Source organism: Hylobates moloch, unplaced genomic scaffold (genome assembly GCF_009828535.3).
Source record: "Hylobates moloch isolate HMO894 unplaced genomic scaffold, HMol_V3 SCAFFOLD_17, whole genome shotgun sequence".
NCBI classification, from domain to species: Eukaryota; Metazoa; Chordata; class Mammalia; order Primates; family Hylobatidae; genus Hylobates; species Hylobates moloch.
In genome coordinates, this window is record NW_026652292.1 from 39323117 (window position 1) to 39341564 (window position 18448).

The 18448-nt window shown below is 45.2% G+C and overlaps 1 protein-coding gene and 1 long non-coding RNA gene across 12 annotated transcripts in view; one reads left to right on the forward strand and one right to left on the reverse strand.

Annotated features, from left to right (window-relative positions):
- Window positions 1–8158: 8158 nt before the first annotated feature.
- ZNF131 (zinc finger protein 131) overlaps window positions 8159–18448 on the forward strand; it is a 56747-nt gene continuing 46457 nt past the window's right edge. For 2 of the 11 annotated variants that reach the window (XM_032135330.2, XM_032135334.2), the window contains exons 1-3: window positions 9115–9769; window positions 10240–10378; window positions 11396–11497. In XM_032135330.2, coding sequence (XP_031991221.1) covers window positions 10255–10378; window positions 11396–11497 — 226 coding nt within the window. In that variant the 5' untranslated portion in view covers window positions 9115–9769; window positions 10240–10254. Of the gene's footprint in view, window positions 8262–8902; window positions 8921–9114; window positions 10030–10239; window positions 10379–11395; window positions 11498–18448 lie in introns of those variants that run through there. The other 9 variants (XM_032135331.2, XM_032135335.2, XM_032135333.2 and 6 more) reach the window with 7 other exon arrangements.
- The window catches only part of LOC131381620 (uncharacterized), a 68417-nt gene continuing 61495 nt past the window's right edge, over window positions 11527–18448 (reverse strand). Inside the window, exons 2-3 of the long non-coding RNA XR_009210487.1 lie at window positions 14037–14127; window positions 11527–12622 (exon numbers count right to left, since the gene is read on the reverse strand). This is a non-coding gene — a long non-coding RNA (uncharacterized LOC131381620). The remainder of the gene's footprint in view (window positions 12623–14036; window positions 14128–18448) is intronic.

The following is an 18448-nucleotide window of genomic DNA, read 5'->3' on the forward strand; positions in this document are numbered from 1 at the left end:
CAGAGGTTTGCTGTCATTTGAACTGTTTTTCTCTGTAGGCAAAGTTTTGGGTTTTGTTTCTTTTTCTGACTGCTTTCAATAATTTTTTTTGCCTTTAATTTTTATAAGCTTAATTATGTTTCTTGGTGTTGATTTATTTTAGTTTATACATTCTAGGGTTTGGTCAGCATCTTGAATCTTACCAAATCTTACCAAATTTGGGATGTTTTCAGCCATTATTTCCTCAAGTACTTTCTCAGCCTCACTCTTTCTCCTCTCCTTCAGGGTTCCTGAGAACACAAATGTTAAATCTTCTATTACAGCCCCACAGATTCCTGATGCTCTACTTATTTTTGGTTTTCTTTTTTTTTTTTCCCCCCATCAATTTTTTCTCTGCTCTTTAAATTGGGTTGTTTTGATTCTTTTGTTTTCTACTTCACTGATTCTCTGTATTCTCTAGTATGCCGGTCAGCTCATCCACTGAACTTTTAATTTCAGTTATTGAATTTTCAGTTATAAAATTTCAATTTGCTTCTTCTTTATATTGTCTATTACTTTACTGAGGTTTAAAAAAATTGTTTCGGCCAGGCACAGTGACTATCCTAGCACTTTGGGAGGCCGAGGCGGGCGGATCACGAGGTCAGGAGATCGAGACCACCCTGGTTAACATGGTGAAACCCATCGCTACTAAAAATGCAAAAACAAAATTAGCCAGGCATGGTAGCGGACGCCTGTAGTCCCAGCTACTCGGGAGGCTGAGGCGGGAGAATGGCATGAACCAGGGAGGCCAAGTTTGCAGTGAGTCAAGATTGCGCCACTGCACTCCAGCCTAGGCGACAGAGCGAGACTCCATCTCAAAAAAAAAAAAAATGTTTCAAGCATGTTCATAATTTCTCCTTGAAGTATTTTTTATCATGGCTTTTTATCATGGTTTTGTCTACTAATTACAACATCTCCTTTATCTGTTGGCATGTATTTATTATCTTTTACGTTTAGTTTGAGAGTTTCCTGATTTTTGCTTTGAAGTATGAGTGATTTTAAAAATTGAAACCTGTATATTTTCAGAAGTTATGAGCCTCTGAGTTTTCTTTGAACCATCTGTTTTACCTGGCTTTTTTTTTTTTGAGACAGAGTCTGGCTCTGTCCCCCAGGCTGGAGTGCAGTGGCACCATCTCGGCTCACTGCAAGCTCTGCCTCCCAGGTTCACGCCATTCTCCTGCCTCAGCCTCCCGAGTAGCTGGGACTACAGGCGCCTGCCACCACGCCCTGCTAATTTTTTTGTATTTTTAGTAGAGACAGGGTTTCACAATGTTGGCCAGGATGGTCTCGAACTCCTGACCTCGTGATCCGCCCACCTCGGCCTCCCAAAGTGCTAGGATTACAGGCTTGAGCCACCGCGCCCGGCCTTACCTGGCTTTTTATGACACTGCTCCCATAGAGGAAGGAGGTGGGATGCCAGCTCATTACTGCTAGATGGAGGTAGAAGTCCAAGTTTCCCACCTGACCTCCATTTGACACCCAAAGAGGAGGTTGCACCTGGTTATTACTGGGCAGAGCAGGAGTTCTGGCTCCCCTCATGGCCTGCATCAGCACTGCAAGTGAAGATGGTCCTATTCCTGCAGAATAATGGTGAAAGTCCTGACTCTCCATCAAGCCTCCTCTGACATTACCTTAGGAGAAGAGGAAAGAGAACCTTGTTACTGCTGGGTGTGGATGAAAGTCTGAGCTGCTACTTGGCCTCTGACACCACCCTAAAAAGGTGGGAATTGAGGTGCCTTGTTATAGCCTGAAGAAGGCAGATGCTTAGGCTCCTCACCACAACAGGTCTTGCTCTGTCACCCAGGCTGAAGGGCACTGATTTACTGCAGCCTCAACCTCCCCGGGCTCAGGTGATTTTCCCACCTCAGCCTCCTGAGTAGCTGGGATTACAGGCGTGCCACCACACTTGGCTAATTTTCATGTTTTTAGAAGAGATGGGGTTTTACCATGTGGGCCAGGCTGGTCTTGAACTCTTGAGCACAGGCAACTCGCTGGCCTCAGCCTCCCAAAGTGCTGGGATTACAGGTAGGAGCCCCTGTGCTGGCCACCACAGCCTTTCTGACATGGATGCAGGTGGGGTCACATTTCTTACTGTGGTATTTGGCCTCAATACTATGACTTTTGTCTAAAAGTTTTGTTTTGCTAGACAGCCCCTTTCCTGAGCCTTTGGCTAAGGAGCAGGCTTTCGTTAAGAGTTTTGTTTTTGCCTGTGCTCATTGGCATTCCTGGCTTGCCCAGCTTCTTTAACTCAAAGTCTGTGACATGTAAAAAGAAAATTCAAGGAGTTTGCCACTGCGTCATTCTTCAGGTTCTGAGATGCCTATAGTCAGTTTGCTTTTTTCTCTCAATCTTTCGGTTTTTTTTTTTTTTCTTTTTTCACTCTGTCCCTCAGGCTGGAGTGCAGGGGTGCGATCTTGGCTCCCTGCAACCTCCACCTCCAGGGTTCAAGCGATTCTCCGGCCTCAGCCTCTGGAGTAGCTGGGGTTACAGATGCCCGCCACCACACCCGGCTTATTTTTTTGTAGAAGTGGGGTTTCACCATGTTGGCCAGGCTGGTCTCAAACTCCTGACCTCAAGTGACCCGCTCACCTCGCCCTCCCAAAGTGATGGGATTACAGGCATGAGCCACCGTGCCCAGCCAATTTTGTTTGTTTTCTAGATCATATCCTCTGCACTCCGGCCTGGGCGACAGAGCAAGACTCTGTCTCAAAAAGAAAAAAGAAAAAAGTGATGAACTGGGGCACTCCAGCACTAAGAGGTAGAGGAAAAGAGGTTGATCCACAAAAAGATCAAGGAGCAGGGTCCAATGAGTTCCATGTTTGCAATAAAAATAAAACAATAAGGGCAGCAACACTTGGATATTAGTGGACCCTTTGACAATAACAACATCCTGGAGGTCTCCAATTTAGGAGAGCAGCAACTATTTCCACACCTGGTTGTTAGTGCATTTCATATTATTATGCCAAAATGGGACAAGAGCCAAACTTGGACAAAGGATTTAGCCGCCACTGGGAACAACACTGCTGAAAAGAAAACGTCCGGCCTGGTGTGCAATCCCTATTTAGTACACTGTCTTCTGTGATTTTTGCTACCTGGGCCCTGTCCTGCCTTCTTTCCCAGCACCACAGGAATGATGCAGTACCCTCCAAATTGGGAGTTTCCAAGCCAGAATTAGTTTACTAAGTAAAGGCCAATATCCACCAGCTGGGAAACAACTAAGTAACTTTCCTTAAGTGTGTGCTACTTTCCTGAGTCCAGCAGGTTGCCTGAAAAAGAAAAGAAGGAAATAGCCCTAACAATTGTGTCAGTTTCTTACTTGTGGCATATGTAAAACATCATGTGTTCTTCCAAAAAAGTTTGGACCTGTCATGATCCTTTTTTCATCTTGCTGCATCTGAGGGCTCATTGGGGATGCCCTGAATTTTCAGTTCCTTTGGGCAAACACAAAGACAAGCTAATTTTTTGTTCCATAAATGCTTTTTTTTTTTTTTGAGACGGAGTCTCACTGTCACCCAGGCTAGAGTGCAGTGGCGCAATCTCAGCTCACTGCAACCTCCACCTCCTGGGTTCAAGCGATTCTCCTGCCTCAACCTCCCAAGTAGCTGGGACTACAGGCGCGTTACCACACCCGGCTAATTTTTGTATTTAGTAGAGACGGGGTTTAACTATGTTGGCCAGGCTGGTCTCGAACTCCTGACCTTGTGATCCACCTGCCTTGGCCTCCCAAAGTGCTGGGATTAGAGGCGTGAGCCACCGCACCTGGCCACTTTTTTTTTTTTTTTTAAGTCCAGCAGGTAGAATGTAAATCTTATGCTAGAATACAACGATAATGACCGCTTGCTGAAAGCTGATGTATACCAGCTACTAATCCAAGTGTTTCCTGTATGTTACCTCATTTGCTTCCCACAACACTGTTTCAAAGGTGAGGAAATGGAAGCTTAATGAAGTTAAACTACTTGCCTGAAATCACCCAGCTATTAGGTTGAAACAAGATTTCAACTCAGGCTCCCAAACCAACCTTCTTAACCACTCTGTTATTTCCTTCCTAATGTTGCCTTAAAACCTATAAAGTGCCTGGATAAAACTAGGATAGCCAGAACTATTTGTTAATTCTAAGTTTGAATAATCTATTTTGATTCCACAGAAAATCTATAAACCTGCTTATTAACTGGCACAACATCTGCACCACAGGGAACTGTGTTTTAACACTAACTCATTCTAAGTCATTTACCATGTACCTGACTACGAATGTTACTAGTGGAAATCATAATGTCCGGCAGATTGCTATCATATAAATTCCTGGCCACCAACTCCTACTGCATGCTATTACTGCTGCGCTTCCTGTTGATGCTACTGTGTTATTACTGTGTCCAGGGTCCATTTCAAATCCTTTCCATTCTGTTCTGTGGTAGGCAGCATCTATGATTGTTCTCAATGATTGTGCTTTCTGCTATTTCTGCCTTTGTGTCATTACTTTCCTTTGAATGTTGGCTGATCCTGGTGGCTTGCTTCTAAAATACAGAATATGGCAAAAGTGATGGAATGTCACTTCTGAGATTGGAATACAAGAAGACTTTGGTTTCTGTCTTGCTCACCCTTTCTTGCGCTCTCACTCTGATTGACTCTAGCTGCCATGTCCTGTGGAGAGCCTGGCATGAACAGAGGCCTTGCAGAGAACTGAAGCCTTCAGTCTAAGAGCCAGGGAGGAACTGAATTCTGTCAAGAACCACTTGAGTGACCTTGGAAGCAGATCCTTCCCCATTGGAGCCTTGAGATTAAAGCCACCTTACCTGACAACTCGATAGGAGCCTTGTGAGTGACCCTGAAAGCCCAACTATGTGACACTTAGATTTCTGACCCACAGAAAGTGTGAAATAATAATATTGTTTTAAGCAACTAGGATTTGGGGTAATTGGTTACATCGCCTTCGATAACTAATACATCTTCCAGTCTCAAACTTCTTCATCCCCAACACATAAACACTTTTTCTCTCCTGTTCTTGACTTTTTAGTAGATGACCTGACCATCTATTTCAGGAAGAAAATAGAGCTCTTCAGTTTGATAGGAATTTCCTTAACTTCTTGAAAGCAAATCTACACTCCTGATAACTTTCAATCCGTTAATCCCTCTCTTGTACAATTAGCTCCTTTTCCTCTTGTACTTTCATTTTCTTCCTCTGCTGGATCCTTCCCCCACACCATTTAAATAGCCTAAGTCTCTCCCATCCAAACACACAAAAATAGTAAAACTGGCTAGACTCTATAGGTACTCCTTTCAACTCCTATCTCATTTTTAAATGAAAGTTCTAAAATTGCTGTCCCAATTTTCCTAGCTATTCCTTAACCTACCTGAATATAGACTTCTCACCTCCCCTCTCTTCCCCTCAGAACTCCATTAAATCTTTTCTTGCTAAGGTCTTCTGCCAAAGACATTCATGATGCTAAATATACCAGACCATTTCCAATCTTTTTTTAGCTTGACCACTTGGCAGCATTTGGCACTGCTAACCACACCTTTTTTATTTTTTTTCTTGAGATGGCATTCTGCTCTTGTTGCCCAGGCTGGAGTGCAATGGCGCCATCTCGGCTCACTGCAACCTCCGCCTCCTGGTTTCAAGCGATTCTCCTGCTTCAGCCTCCAGAGTAACTGAGATTACAGGCGCCTGTCACCACCACACCTGGCTAATTTTGTATTTTTAATAGAGATGGGGTTTCTCCATGTTGGTCAGGCTGGTCTCGAACTCCTGACCTCAGGTGATCCTCGGCCTCCCAACGTGTTGGTATTATAGGCATGAGCCACTGCACCTGGCCCACACCCTCTCTTTTGAAACACTCTCCTTTCATGGCCTTATTGATGTCATACTCTTCCAGTTTTCCATCTTTCTTCAACTGCAGTACTCAGTCCTTTCAGCTTCTTCCTTTTCTACTCAATCCATAAACATTGATACTTTTTAGATAAAAAGTCCTACACTCTCCTCCATTCTGACCCTATAGGCTAGGAGTCCCAAACTCAAATGCCTTTAGGGACTAAGCAAATAAGGAAAATGAATGATAGCTGAGTCTAAAACATTAGAAATTGGTGGGGATTATAGTGAACTGGACAGCTCAAATCCTATGTAGAAAAGGGTTCTCCATTTGGTTAAATTGAATTGCTGTAAAAGAAGAGCGGCCCTATATACTGGAATTTCCAAAAAGCTTATTTTTGTGTCCAATTTCTTCATCTTAAGAAATACCGTGGCCAGGCTCAGTAGCTCACGCCTGTAATCTCAGCACTTTGAGAGGAGGAGGCAGGCGGATCACCTGAGGTCAGAAGTTCGAGACCAGCCTGGACAACATGGCAAAACTCTATTTCTACTACAAATACAAAAAATTAGCCAGGCAGGTGGCGGGCTGTGTGAATAATAACAATTATGATAATATTTAATTTAATTTATGTGGTTTTATTTATTTATTTTTTTTTGAGGTGGAGTCTCGCTTTGTCACCCAGGCTGGAGTGCAGTGGCGCGATCTCGGCTCACTGCAAGCTCCGCCTCCCAGGTTCATGCCATTCTTCTGCCTCAGCCTCCCCAGTAGCTGGAACCACAGGTGCCCGCCACCATGCCCAGCTAATTTTTTTGTATTTTTAGTAGAGACGGGGTTTCACCGTGTTAGCCAGGATGGTCTCCATCTCCTGACCTCGTGATCTGTCCGCCTCAGCCACCCAAAGTGCTGGAATTACAGGTGCGAGCCACTGCTCCCAGCCTTTTTTTTTTTTTTTTTTTTTTGAGATGGAGTCTCCTCTGTTGCTCAGGCTGGAGTGCAGTGGCGCGGTCCCAGCTCACTGCAACCTCTGCCTCCTGAGTTCAAGCGATTCTCTTGCCTCAGCCTCCCAAGTAGCTGGAATTACAGGCGCATGCCACCATGCCCGGTTAATTTTTGTATTTTCAGTAGAGACAGGGTTTCACCGTGTTGGTCAGGCTGGTCTCAAACTCCTGACCTCATGATCCACCCGCCTCGGCCTCCCAAAATGCTGGGATTACAGGCATGAGCCACCAGCTGATGATAATATTTTAAAACACCAATTCAATCTACAAGCTGCTAGCCTGTCACTCCTGCAGACTCTCTTTAAACAATCCCATCTATTCTTAACACTTCAATATTCCCCTTATGCTGTAAACTTGCAAATCTCTATCTTTACGGTTAGTCTTCTTCCCTAAACTATATATAGGCCCATATATCCAAGGGCCTCTAACATTATCTCCTTATAATAACACCTCTCGTTCCATCCTCTCCCCCCATCCAGCTCCGCCAGTTGTATTTCCTATTTTGGTAGATGGTACCGACAATCTACTGGCTCAAGCCAGAAATCCAGGAGCCATCTTTGACTATTCCTTCTCCCTTGTCACCAATATATCCAGCAATATTTATTTAGTATCTATGGCATGCTTTACAGCCAATGTTGGTTCTATCTCTAGATTTTTTTTTTTTTTTTTTTTTGAGACAGGGTTTCACTCTGTTGCCCAGGCTGGAGTGAAGTGGCACCATCTTAGCTCACTGCAGCCTCAACCTCCCTGAGCTCAAGCGATCCTCCCACCCCAGTCTTCCAAGTAGCTGGAACAATAGGTGCACACCATCACTAATTTTTTTGTATTTTGTAGAGACGATGTTTCACCATGTCACCCAGGCTGGTTTTGAACGCCCAGGCTCCAGCGATCCTCCCCGACTGGGCCTCCCAAAGTGCTGGGATTACAGGCCTGAACCACTGCACCCAGCCTATCTCTAGATTCTGACCAGCTAATTCCATTTTCCCCCATGGTTTCATCTACATTACTAACAGTCTCCCACTTGATCTCTACTCCTAGCAGCTTGTCCCATTTAATCTGTTCTCCAAATTGGGGCTAGAATTATCTCTTTAAAAACTAAATCTTAGGATGTCACCATGCGTCAAGGATTCCCCTTGCAAAAATAAAATCTAACATCTTCAACACTGTTTATAAGGCACCCTTGTGCGTCTATCCAGCAACATTGTTTCAGTTTCCTGAATGCTATAATCTTGGTGCCTTCGCATGTGCTATACTTTTGGCTAAGAACACTTAGACTTCACATCACTTAAAAACATTTTTTGTTTTAATACAGATGGGGTCTCGCTATGTGCCCAGGCTGGCCTCAAACTCCTGGGTTCAACTCCTCCTCCCCAACTCGGCCTCCCAAAGTGCTGAGATTACAAGCGTGAGCCACCGCGCCCGCCCACATCTCTTCTTACAGGTCAGCTGGCTTTCCTTGACACCCAGTTACTTCGTTCTTCAGGTGTTGCAAAACTTATCAGTAAGCACCTAGGCAATTACTGTTCAAAATACCTATGCACTCTACCAGACTTAAGATTCAGAAAGGCAGAAACCACATATACCTTGTTCACAGCTGGACTTCTCAGTGCCTAGTACTAGGATTCTCAATACATGTCTGTTGAAGTTATGACTACATTATTAGCATATAGCTATTTGAGTTCCTCCGTAATCCCAATTCTCAAGTTCTTTGAGAGAAAAAAACAAGTAAATCTCAATTATAGAATTATCTTCAAAATGTATTTATATATAATATTTCTTTGGAGGAATTAAGGAAGCAGTCACATGCAGCTGACTGTGAGTCACTGGACTTTTCTTTTTTGAGACGGAGTCTCGCTCTGTCGTCCAGGCTGGAATGCAGTGGCACTACCTCAGGTCACTACAACCTCCACCTCCCCGCTTCAAGCTATTCTCCTGTCTCAGCCTCCCAAATAGCTGGGATTACAGGCGCCCACCACCATGTCCGGCTAATTTTTGTATTTTTAGTAGAGACGGGGTTTCGCCATGTTGCCCAGGCTGGTATCGAACTCCTGACCTCATGTGATCCGCCCGCCTAGGCCTCCCAAAGTGTTGGAATTACAGGTATGAGCCACTGCGCCGGCCTGGACTCTTTAAAGGAGTGGGGAAGGCCTGCAGTAAGGGGATCCGGTGTAAGTAATTCCGAGCAGCTCCAGGTCCTGAGCCCAGCAAGCACGTGCTGCGGCCGGGCGCGGGGAGGGCGCGATTCGCGGAGGAAGATTCCGGGCGGCCCGAACGTGCTCGCGCCCGCCGCTGCCGGCGCCGCGGCCGAACGGGTGCCCAACCGAGCGCACGTGCGCCAGCGGGGCCCAAGCAGAGGGGGAGCCCTGGCTGTCACGAAGAAAATGGAGGGCGACCCACGGGTTAGGGGTCAGGAAAGGTGTGGGGCGCATTATGCCCTGGGAGGAGAAAGCACGGAACAAGAGGTTCTGAGGGACGGAGAGGAAGGAGGGCGGCTCACGAGCTAGGTAAGGCGGGCCAACCTAGGTCTTGGAAGGAAGGGGGCGGGGCGGGGCGGGAGGGGCCGCGCAGCAGCTGGGCTGTGAGGACGGTTGGCGAGTTCATTCTGGGCTCGGGTTGGGAAGTGTCCGCCCCTGGAGTCAAGCTGGGGAGGGTGAGAGGTGGAAGGGCGGCGACTTGGGTTCCCAGCTTCTAGCACTGCCAGGCCCTGCACGAGCCCAAGCCCAAGAAACCGCTGCCCGGTTTCTTTTCAGAGAGCAAGCCCTCGCCCTTCGTGAGCGCCAAATCCCCGCGCTTGGCCCCGCCCATCCACTGAGGGGTGTGGGTAGGGGCGTGTTCCGTTCCCTTGCTGGTCGGCGCCCGGAAGGCGTCCGCGTCAGCCGGAGCTCGACGCGGTGACGGTGTGCGTCGACGTAAGTGACGCGCAAGCCTGGGCCGCTCCTCCTTCCCTCAGTGAGTGCCGGCCCGGTCGGGGCGGGGGAGAAGAGGGAGGGCGGGGGAGGGAGAGGCGACCCGAGAGTCGTTGTGGGTCGCGGGCCGGACCGGGTTCCGGGGCGGTGGGAGCCCCGGCCGGGCAGAAGGGCTTGGCGGGCCGTTAGAGGGCCGCCACGGCTGTCGAGTCCCCTCCCTTGTTGGACTTGCGCGCCCTGGCGCTCGGAGCCTCCGGCGCTGTGCCCACCCCGCTCCAGCTCGCGTCTCCCGACTCCAATTAGGTCAGGCTCGGAGTCCCGCGGCCGCGGCTCCGGTCTCAACGCGCCGCGGCCGCTCGGCTCGCCTTTCTTCCCTCGCCTTCCTCTCCTCTTGCTTCACCCTCCCCCCTTCTTTTCACGTTGCTGGGTTTTTTTGTTGTTGTTTTATGCTTTAGGGGTTTTGTTCCTCGGCTCGAGCTCATGGGTGTACATTATCATGCTCTTCTTTTGTAGAGCAGCCCGACGGCCATGGAGGCTGAAGAGACGATGGAATGCCTTCAGGAGTTCCCTGAACATCATAAAATGATCCTCGACCGATTGAATGAACAGCGAGAGCAGGACCGGTTTACTGACATCACCCTAATTGTCGACGGTGGGTAGGGCAGTGGGTAGAGGAGCGAATTTTTGGCTTCAGTTTTTTTCTGTCCTTCGGACACCCGCCTTTTTTTTTTACCCATCCTCTATGGTCTCCCTACCGAAGTCTGCAGAGTGTGTGCACTGGGACCAGATTGCACTTGTCAGTGTCCATTCACACAGAGCGTGCTGCAGAAGGCTGGTTGGTCAGTCATGCTTTCCACGTAGTCTGGTGTTCATCTCATTTTAACTTCTTACATCCTATTGAGTGCAAGGTGATGTCGTTGGGGACAGGATGTCTCAAAATGTTTGGTTGATAGTCTCTTGTTGATAAGCTTTGAGAAGTCCCTTACAGGAGTCATTTGGGAAGTGTTGATTTCTTTTCTAGTTTCCCAAATGGTCTTGAAGGGAGAATGAGGGAGATTCCTTTGCAGCACTCATAACCCCTTTGAGAATCTCCAAAATAAAATGGGGTCTTTACCAGTCTTAGGAGTTGCCTCTATAATGGAAGGAAATCCTGCTTGGGTATGTTTTCTGTTTAGTGAAAATAGGTTTCTCAAGTAAGCTGTTTTTAAAATTATGGGTCTACCATAGATGGAGCTTCCAAATATTAGGCATATTAAAATGTTTTTCATAGCAGACATATCTAGCTTTGTGCTTAGGGCTTTTTCTCTCTTTCCAAATGATATGCGACCTTTTGGCTTGTCCTTTTATTTAGTAGTTTCAACTGTGTTGGATATGCTTCTCACTACTTAATTGGAAATAACAAAGTGTCAAGAGGCTCCTTACCTACTGTTGTAAATTAGCCTTTATAAAACTAAAGGGGTTTGAAGTGAAGATTTAGCTTTATGTCTAATTGAGATTAACATTTGCCAAGATAGCTGCCAAGAATATCCTGCATTTAGTTCAATAATTTCTATAGTTATGCAATGAAGGAAGACCTATTTTGCTTTATATGATTTTTAAGTCTTTTTTATAGTCAATACATTTGATTTTCGTGCTTGTGTATGATTTTCTTATTTTTTATTTTACCTAGGACACCATTTTAAGGCTCACAAGGCTGTTCTGGCTGCTTGTAGTAAGTTCTTCTACAAATTCTTTCAGGAGTTTACCCAAGAACCTTTGGTGGAGATAGAAGGTAAATGATTGTTGTTTTTTTTTTTTATTTATTTAATAAATCAAAGAAGACATTTTATTTAAATGCTTGTTTTAAATACAATGCTTAGCAAACAATTGGTGAAGCAGTTTTAGACAGTTTGGCAAGACAACCATAGGAAATAGGCATCAGTAATTCCTATAGGTAAAGGTGGATAAATTGTTCTTTTGATACCTGAGAAGTCTTACTTTCAGTGAAGTGCTTGGTTGAATGATCTGCCAGGAAAAACTTAGATGGTAGATGTTGGTCTTTTCCATTGTGGAAACTGGTGGTCACTGTCTTTTGAAAACACGTATTAAACGTAAATTACTATCTTTGTTCAGTGGGCTTACGTTTCAGACTGGTGGAGATGCTGCAGGTTACAGTAGAAGCTTCTACTGTACTCTATAGCGGAAGTAGTGATGTACTAGCAGAGGTACAGGTGACATGCAGTGTGAAGTGGGCTGCCATAGTAGGGAGAAAGCTAGGAAAAATGAGCTGAAGTAGCATTTAGAGGAAATTCTGACTTTACAGTGGGATGGATCAATACCTGTTACCTTGAAGCAAAAAGTGATTTTTGTACTTTCTAGACATTTTTCTAATAATAACCTACCAAGTGCCAGGCGTTGTGATATGTAGTTTTGTGTATCGTCTAAGACTCACAGCAACCTTTGGTGTTGGGCAGGATGGCTTGTGCTTGTAGTCCCAGCTACTCGGGAGGCTGAGGCAGGAGGATTGCTTGAGCCCAGGAGTTCGAGGCCAGCCTGGGGCAACATAGATCCTGTCTTGTCTTGTCTTGTCTTTTCAAAAAGGAAGTGGTGTTATTTGTAATAATTTACACTTCAGGAAACAGGCTCTAAAAGGTTACTTGCCCAGGGTTGCCCAACTAGCAAGGAATTAAGTTTGTGCTATTAATGACCATGCTTTTTTTTCTGCTGCTGCAGTAACTCCTCCCCTACCACCAGCATCAAAATCTAAAACAGCGGGAAATAAGTGTTTGCCTACGTAATTACAGAATTTTAGCTTCTTTTAGGGTTCTTGGGTTTTGGTTTTATATCTGTTTCATTGTGTACATATTCTTTGTTCTGAATGGGTTGCGTAGAAACATCCTTTTTTTCCCTTTGATGCCTAGGGGAGTAAAGAAAACAAAGAGTTAAGAATATTCTTTAATTTTGGTATATTCCAGTTTAGCATTATAGCTGATATATTTGCAGCTAGAGTGTCTTTTAATATCTATAATCAGGACAGAGATAAAATTATGAAAATCCACAAAACTTCATAAAGTGAGACTCTAACTGCCCAGATAGTGGTTTCTACTACAAAGCAAGCCTCCATGATTTCATTCACACCTGAGGCTTATTAAATACGTGACCCCAGGCCGGTTACTTTACCTCAATTGCATACTTTTCTCCTCATCTGAAAAATGGGTTCATAGGATTATGAAGACTAATTGCGATAACACGCAGAATGCCTGGCATAATATTTGGTGCATTGTCAAAACTTGATAAACAGGGTCCGGTCTAAGAAACATTAGGGAGACCTCTTCTCTACAAAAAATTTAAAAAATTATTAGCTGAGTCTGATGGCACATGCCTGTGGTCCCAGCTATTCAGGAGGCTGAGGCCTGGGAGGATTGCTAGGGCCCAGGAGGTCAAAGCTGCAGTGAGCCATGATTTTGCCACTGCATTGTAGCCTGGGCGACAGAGCAAGGCCCTATCTCAAAAAAAAAAAAGTCAATTTATCATATTGAATACCTATAATATATTATGTACTATGTTAGGACCCAGGAGATGAAGAATTAATGAATAAGATGTCCCTTAAGTCGGAAAATTTCATAGCAGGTGAGCAACAGGCAAATAAAGGAGTACAAAAAGTATTGCAAAGACTATTACTGTGAAATGGTACCACTGAAGAGGGAGAATGAGTGGTTTGGTCTTCCTTAGAGAGGAAAGATTTCAAAGAGGAGTTTTGAGTCTGAGCAGAATTTTTTTTTTTCTTTTTTTTGGAGATGGATTTTAGCTCTTATTACCCGGGCTGGAGTGCAACGGCGTGATCAGGCTGGTCTCGAATTCCCCACCTCAGGTGATCTACCCGCCTCTTCCTCCCAAAGTGCTGGGATTACAAGTGTGAGCCACCATGACTGGCCAAGTCTGAGCAGAATTTTTAAGTCTTAAAAAATAAGTGGCCTGGCCGGATGCGGTGGCTCATGCCTGTAATGCCAGCACTTTGGGAGGCCGAGGCGGGCGGTTCACCTGAGGTCAAGAGTTCCAGACCAGCCTGACCAACATGGTGAAACCCCGTCTCTACTAAAAATATAAAATTAGCCAGGCGTAGTAGCGGGCACCTGTAATCCCAGCTACTCAGGAGGGCCAAGGCAGGAGAATCGCTTGAACCTGGGAGGCGGAGGTTGTAGCGAGCCGAGTCACGCCATTGCACTCCAGCCTGGGCAACAAGAGTGAAACTCTGTCTCAAAAAAAAAAAAAAAAAAGAAAAAGTGGCCCAAGCTGGAATATTTGTTGCTGGTAGAATGAGCACACATTACCTGGAGAAGTAGAAGTAGAGCCTGGTCTTCTGAAGACTAGTCACCTTGAGATTTAGGTCTGTGGCACGCATAAGTCTTCAGTATTTGAACTCTAGATAGATAAGAAAGCAAAACAGACACACACTTTATTTCTGTCATTTGGTCAGATTCAGGTTTAAATAATTAATTTGGCTCAGTATCTTAAGCCCTTAAGTTTGGGGTTACTGTACTGTCTAGCAAGGTCACCTGGCTGTGGAGAAAGCCCTGGGCATATGGTTAGTTAGAAAACTGAGTTTTAGCCCTGGCTCTAACTGTTTGTGTGTTGTGTGACCTTAGACATCTTGGCTTCCTTATTTTTCATGTCACGTAATTTTGGAGTATGTCATGGACATTTGAATATTTTGTTACAAAACTGGATACTGTTAAAATCCTCTGGAAAATATTTTTGGTTTTTTGGTTTTGCTTTAGCGGGCAGTTAACCTGGTTAGGTTCAGACTGCCTCTGTGAGCTGTGGATCCAGTTTGAACTTAGTTTTCAAAATATTTGTATTGCCGTTTAGGTCCCAGGTGTGCCATCCATGCCATTGTGCAGTTCTCAACGCCTTTGCTCTGCTGCCTTGGGTCAGTTCACACATGGGCATCTTGGTGGTAAACTTAAGATTGTATACACAAATTTAGAGGACCTAGAGGACGTTTCTCCTCTCCATGACTTCCCTTGTACACAAGCTCCCAAGAGTTTCTTTTTTTTTTTTTTTTTGAGATGGAGTCTTGCTCTGTCGCCCAGGCTGGAGTGCAGTGGCGCAATCTCAGCTCACTGCAAGCTCCGCCTCCCGGGTTCACACCATTCTGCCTCAGCCTCCTGAGCAGCTGGGACTACAGGCGCCCGCCACCACGCCCAGCTAATTTTTTTTTGTATTTTTAGTAGAGATGGGGTTTCACCATGGTCTCGATCTCCTGACCTCGTGATCCACCCGCCTCGGCTTCCCAAAGTGCTGGGATTACAAGTGTGAGCCACCGCGCCCGGCCAGCTCCCAAGAGTTTCTTTTCGTGGTTCTTTGGTGAGAAAACTGGGATTTTAACTTCTTTGTGCTTTCATATGTTTTCTGTAGAGGGGCTCATTTCCTGGACAAAATGGAGAGAGAGAAAAGTTAGAGAAAAAAATAAAATGAATTCCGTCTTCCATATTCTTCTGGTCGTCGTCTTTTTCCTAGTTCTTTTGTCAGAAGAACTTTCTTTTAGAGTTTAGGAGACAGCCACCAGCCACAGGTGTGCAGACTCAGGATTGGGGCTTGCCTTGAGGCAGAGCTAAGAGAGAAGAAAAATTACCAGATACCCACCCCTCCCCATTGTCCCTCTCCCACTCATCATCTTTTCTGGTTCTCTAGCCAGGAGTTTCTCTTGGAACTTTGTCTTCACTCACTGCACAGTTAATGAGATTTGGGCTGTCCTCAAGTCTAAGCTGACATATGTGGGAGAAAAAAACCAGGAAACTCACTACGGTTTTGAGTTTTGATTTCTCTCCCCAGTCTGCTTGCTTCAACTTAACTTTTCAGAGTTCTTGTGTATTTGCTTTATGTATTCTTTCCAGGATTTTTAGTAGTAATCAATGGACAAGATAGGGTGGAATGGTGCTTTCTCCATCTTAGCTAGAACTGGGACCCCATCCCCCACTCGTAAAATATAAATAATGACTTTTAGCATGGCACATTAGATGGGCATTAGAGACACCAGGGAAGCTATTACAAATATAAATGCCCAGGTTGTATCTCCAGATAATTAAAAGTCTTTCAGGAGTGGGATCCAGGCAACTATATTTAAAAGTTCTCTAGGTTCTTGCTATGTAGGTTTTGGTCTGAGGACCACTACATGGGGATCATTTGGAAACTTGTTAGAAATGTAGACTCAGGTTCCATTCCAGACCTGCTGAATTGGAACAAGATCCCCAGATGATGCCTACGCACAGTAAAATTTGAGCAGCACTGCCCTAGCATGATTCTAGTGTGCAGTCAATGTTGGGGACCACTGTCTTACAGGATTGCGTAAAAGCAAATGACGTGTATATAAATTTAGATTGTAATATTCTCTGTGAGTATAAACTCATTAGGTGCAAGCTGAGCTCACCCTCCGTGTTTTCTGTGTTCCTGGTTAAAGTAAGTTACCTTTGATGAGAACCACAGGTTCATCTTTGACTTCAAATCAGATTTGTTGCTATTGAAGCTAATTAGATCCCAGCTCAGCTTTGTGGCTTGGATTCACACCATATAAAATCTTCAGCAGACATTCATTCCTTTGTTCAGAACACACAACCTTCTAACCTGAACCTCCAGTTTTCTAAATTCATTCTTTTTCTACTTCACCTGAAACCACAGATCCATGGCACTTAGTTTCTCTGTAACAGCAGCTCTACCATAGTGTCCAGAAATTGTAGCCCCTGCTATCAAGGACAAAACATCCTTGTACATGTTTATACATCTTTTTGAATAGGAGTTTTCCACCAGTTGCAGGGATTCCCTGAGTCTAGAGTAATGCCAGAATGCTGCCCGCTTTTACTCCTTTCTAAGCATTTCTGTCAGGGAGAAGACTCAGATTCAGTTGTTCACTTTAACATTTTCCTTAGATACTCTCTTAGAAAAGTTGTATTCTGCACATTTCTGTTATGAAGGGAGTAAGGGATTGCTGAGATTTGTTAAGTTACCAAACTAGTCTTGATAGACGTATAATTATTATGTATCTACCATCACTTCATTTAGCTGGGCAAGTGTTATCAGTTTGGTTCATGTTAGCCAATTAGGTCACTGGTTTGTTCCTAGGACAGTGTTGGGCTGGTCATATAAGTTAGAAGCACCTGGGGGCCAGGCGCAGTGGCTCATGCCTGTAATCCCAGCACTTTGGGAGGCTGAGGCAGGCGGATCATGAGGTCAGGAGATCGAGATCATCCTGGCTAACAGGGTGAAACCCCGTCTGTACTAAAAATACAAAAAAAATGAGCTGGGCATGGTGGCGGGCAGCTGTAGTCCCAGCTACTTGGGAGGCTGAGGCAGGAGAATGGTGTGAACCTGGGAGGCGGAGCTTGCAGTGAGCTGAGATGGTGCCACTGCACTCCAGCCTAGGTGACAGAGCGAGACTCCATCTCAAAAAAAAAAAAAAAGCACCTGGGGTGCTCATAGTAAAAAAACAAAAACCCAGATATTTATCCCAGTTTTGATTCCAAAGATCAGGTACCAGTACTTTCTTTTTGGAGACAGGATCTTGCTCTGTCACCCAGGCTGGAGTGCAGTGTACCATCATGGCTCATTGCAACCTTGACCTCCTGAGTTCAAGCAGTCCTCTCACCTCAGCTTTCTAACTACAGGCACATGCCACCAAGGCCAGCTAGTTTTTGTATTTTTATTTATTATTTATCATTGTTACTATTTTCGAGATGGAGTATCACTCTGTTGTCTAGGTTGGGGTGCAGTGTGGTGTGATCTTGGCTCACTGCAACCTCCGCCTCCCGGGTTCAAGCAATTCTCATGCCTCAGCCTCCCAAGCAGCTGGAATTAAGGCTCCCACCACCACGCCCAGCTAATATTTTTTGTATTTTTAGTAGAGACAGGGTTTCACCATGTTGGCCAGGCTGGTCTCAAACTCCTGACCTAAAATGATCTGCCTGCCTCAGCCTCCCAAAGTGCTGGTATTGCAGGCATGAGCCACCATGCCCAGCCTAGTTTTTGTATTTTTTGTAGAGAACAGATCTCACTACTTTGCCCATGCTGGTCTTGAACTACTGGCCTTAAGCAATGCTCCTGCCTTGGCCTCCCATAGTGCTAGGATTACAGACATGAACCACCACACCCAGCCCTTGGTACCAATACTTTATTTAGTCTATAGGTGATTCTCATCAGTCAAGACAGGGAGCTAGGTCCACAATTCCTTATTCAAATCTTCTCGGAGGCCAGACATACTTCTCAACATTCCAGATTTTATAATTTTTTTAAGGGTAATGAGAAACATAATACAAATACTAATAGTTTAGCGGCGTAGCATATTAGTATTCACTATAAGTGGGATAAAGACGACATAGCCTCATGTCAGTTGAGATCAAATTTTGCTGCCAGATTTATGGAGAAACTTCTTTTTTTGTTTGTTTGAGATGGAGTCTTGCTCTGTCACCCAGGCTGGAGTGCAGTGGCACAATCTTGGATCGCTACAATCTCTGCCTCCTGGGTTCAAGCGATTCTCCTGCCTCAGCCTCCCGAGTGGGTGGGATTACAGGTGCGTGCCACCACGCCCAGCTACTTTTTGTATTTTTAGTAGAGACGGCAGGGTTTCGCCATGTTAGTCAAGCTGGCCTCAAACTCCTGACCTCGTGATCCACCTGCCTCGGCCTCCCAAAGTGCTGGGATTAGAGGCATGAGCCACCACACCCAGCTGAAACTTCTGGTTTTAAGAGAA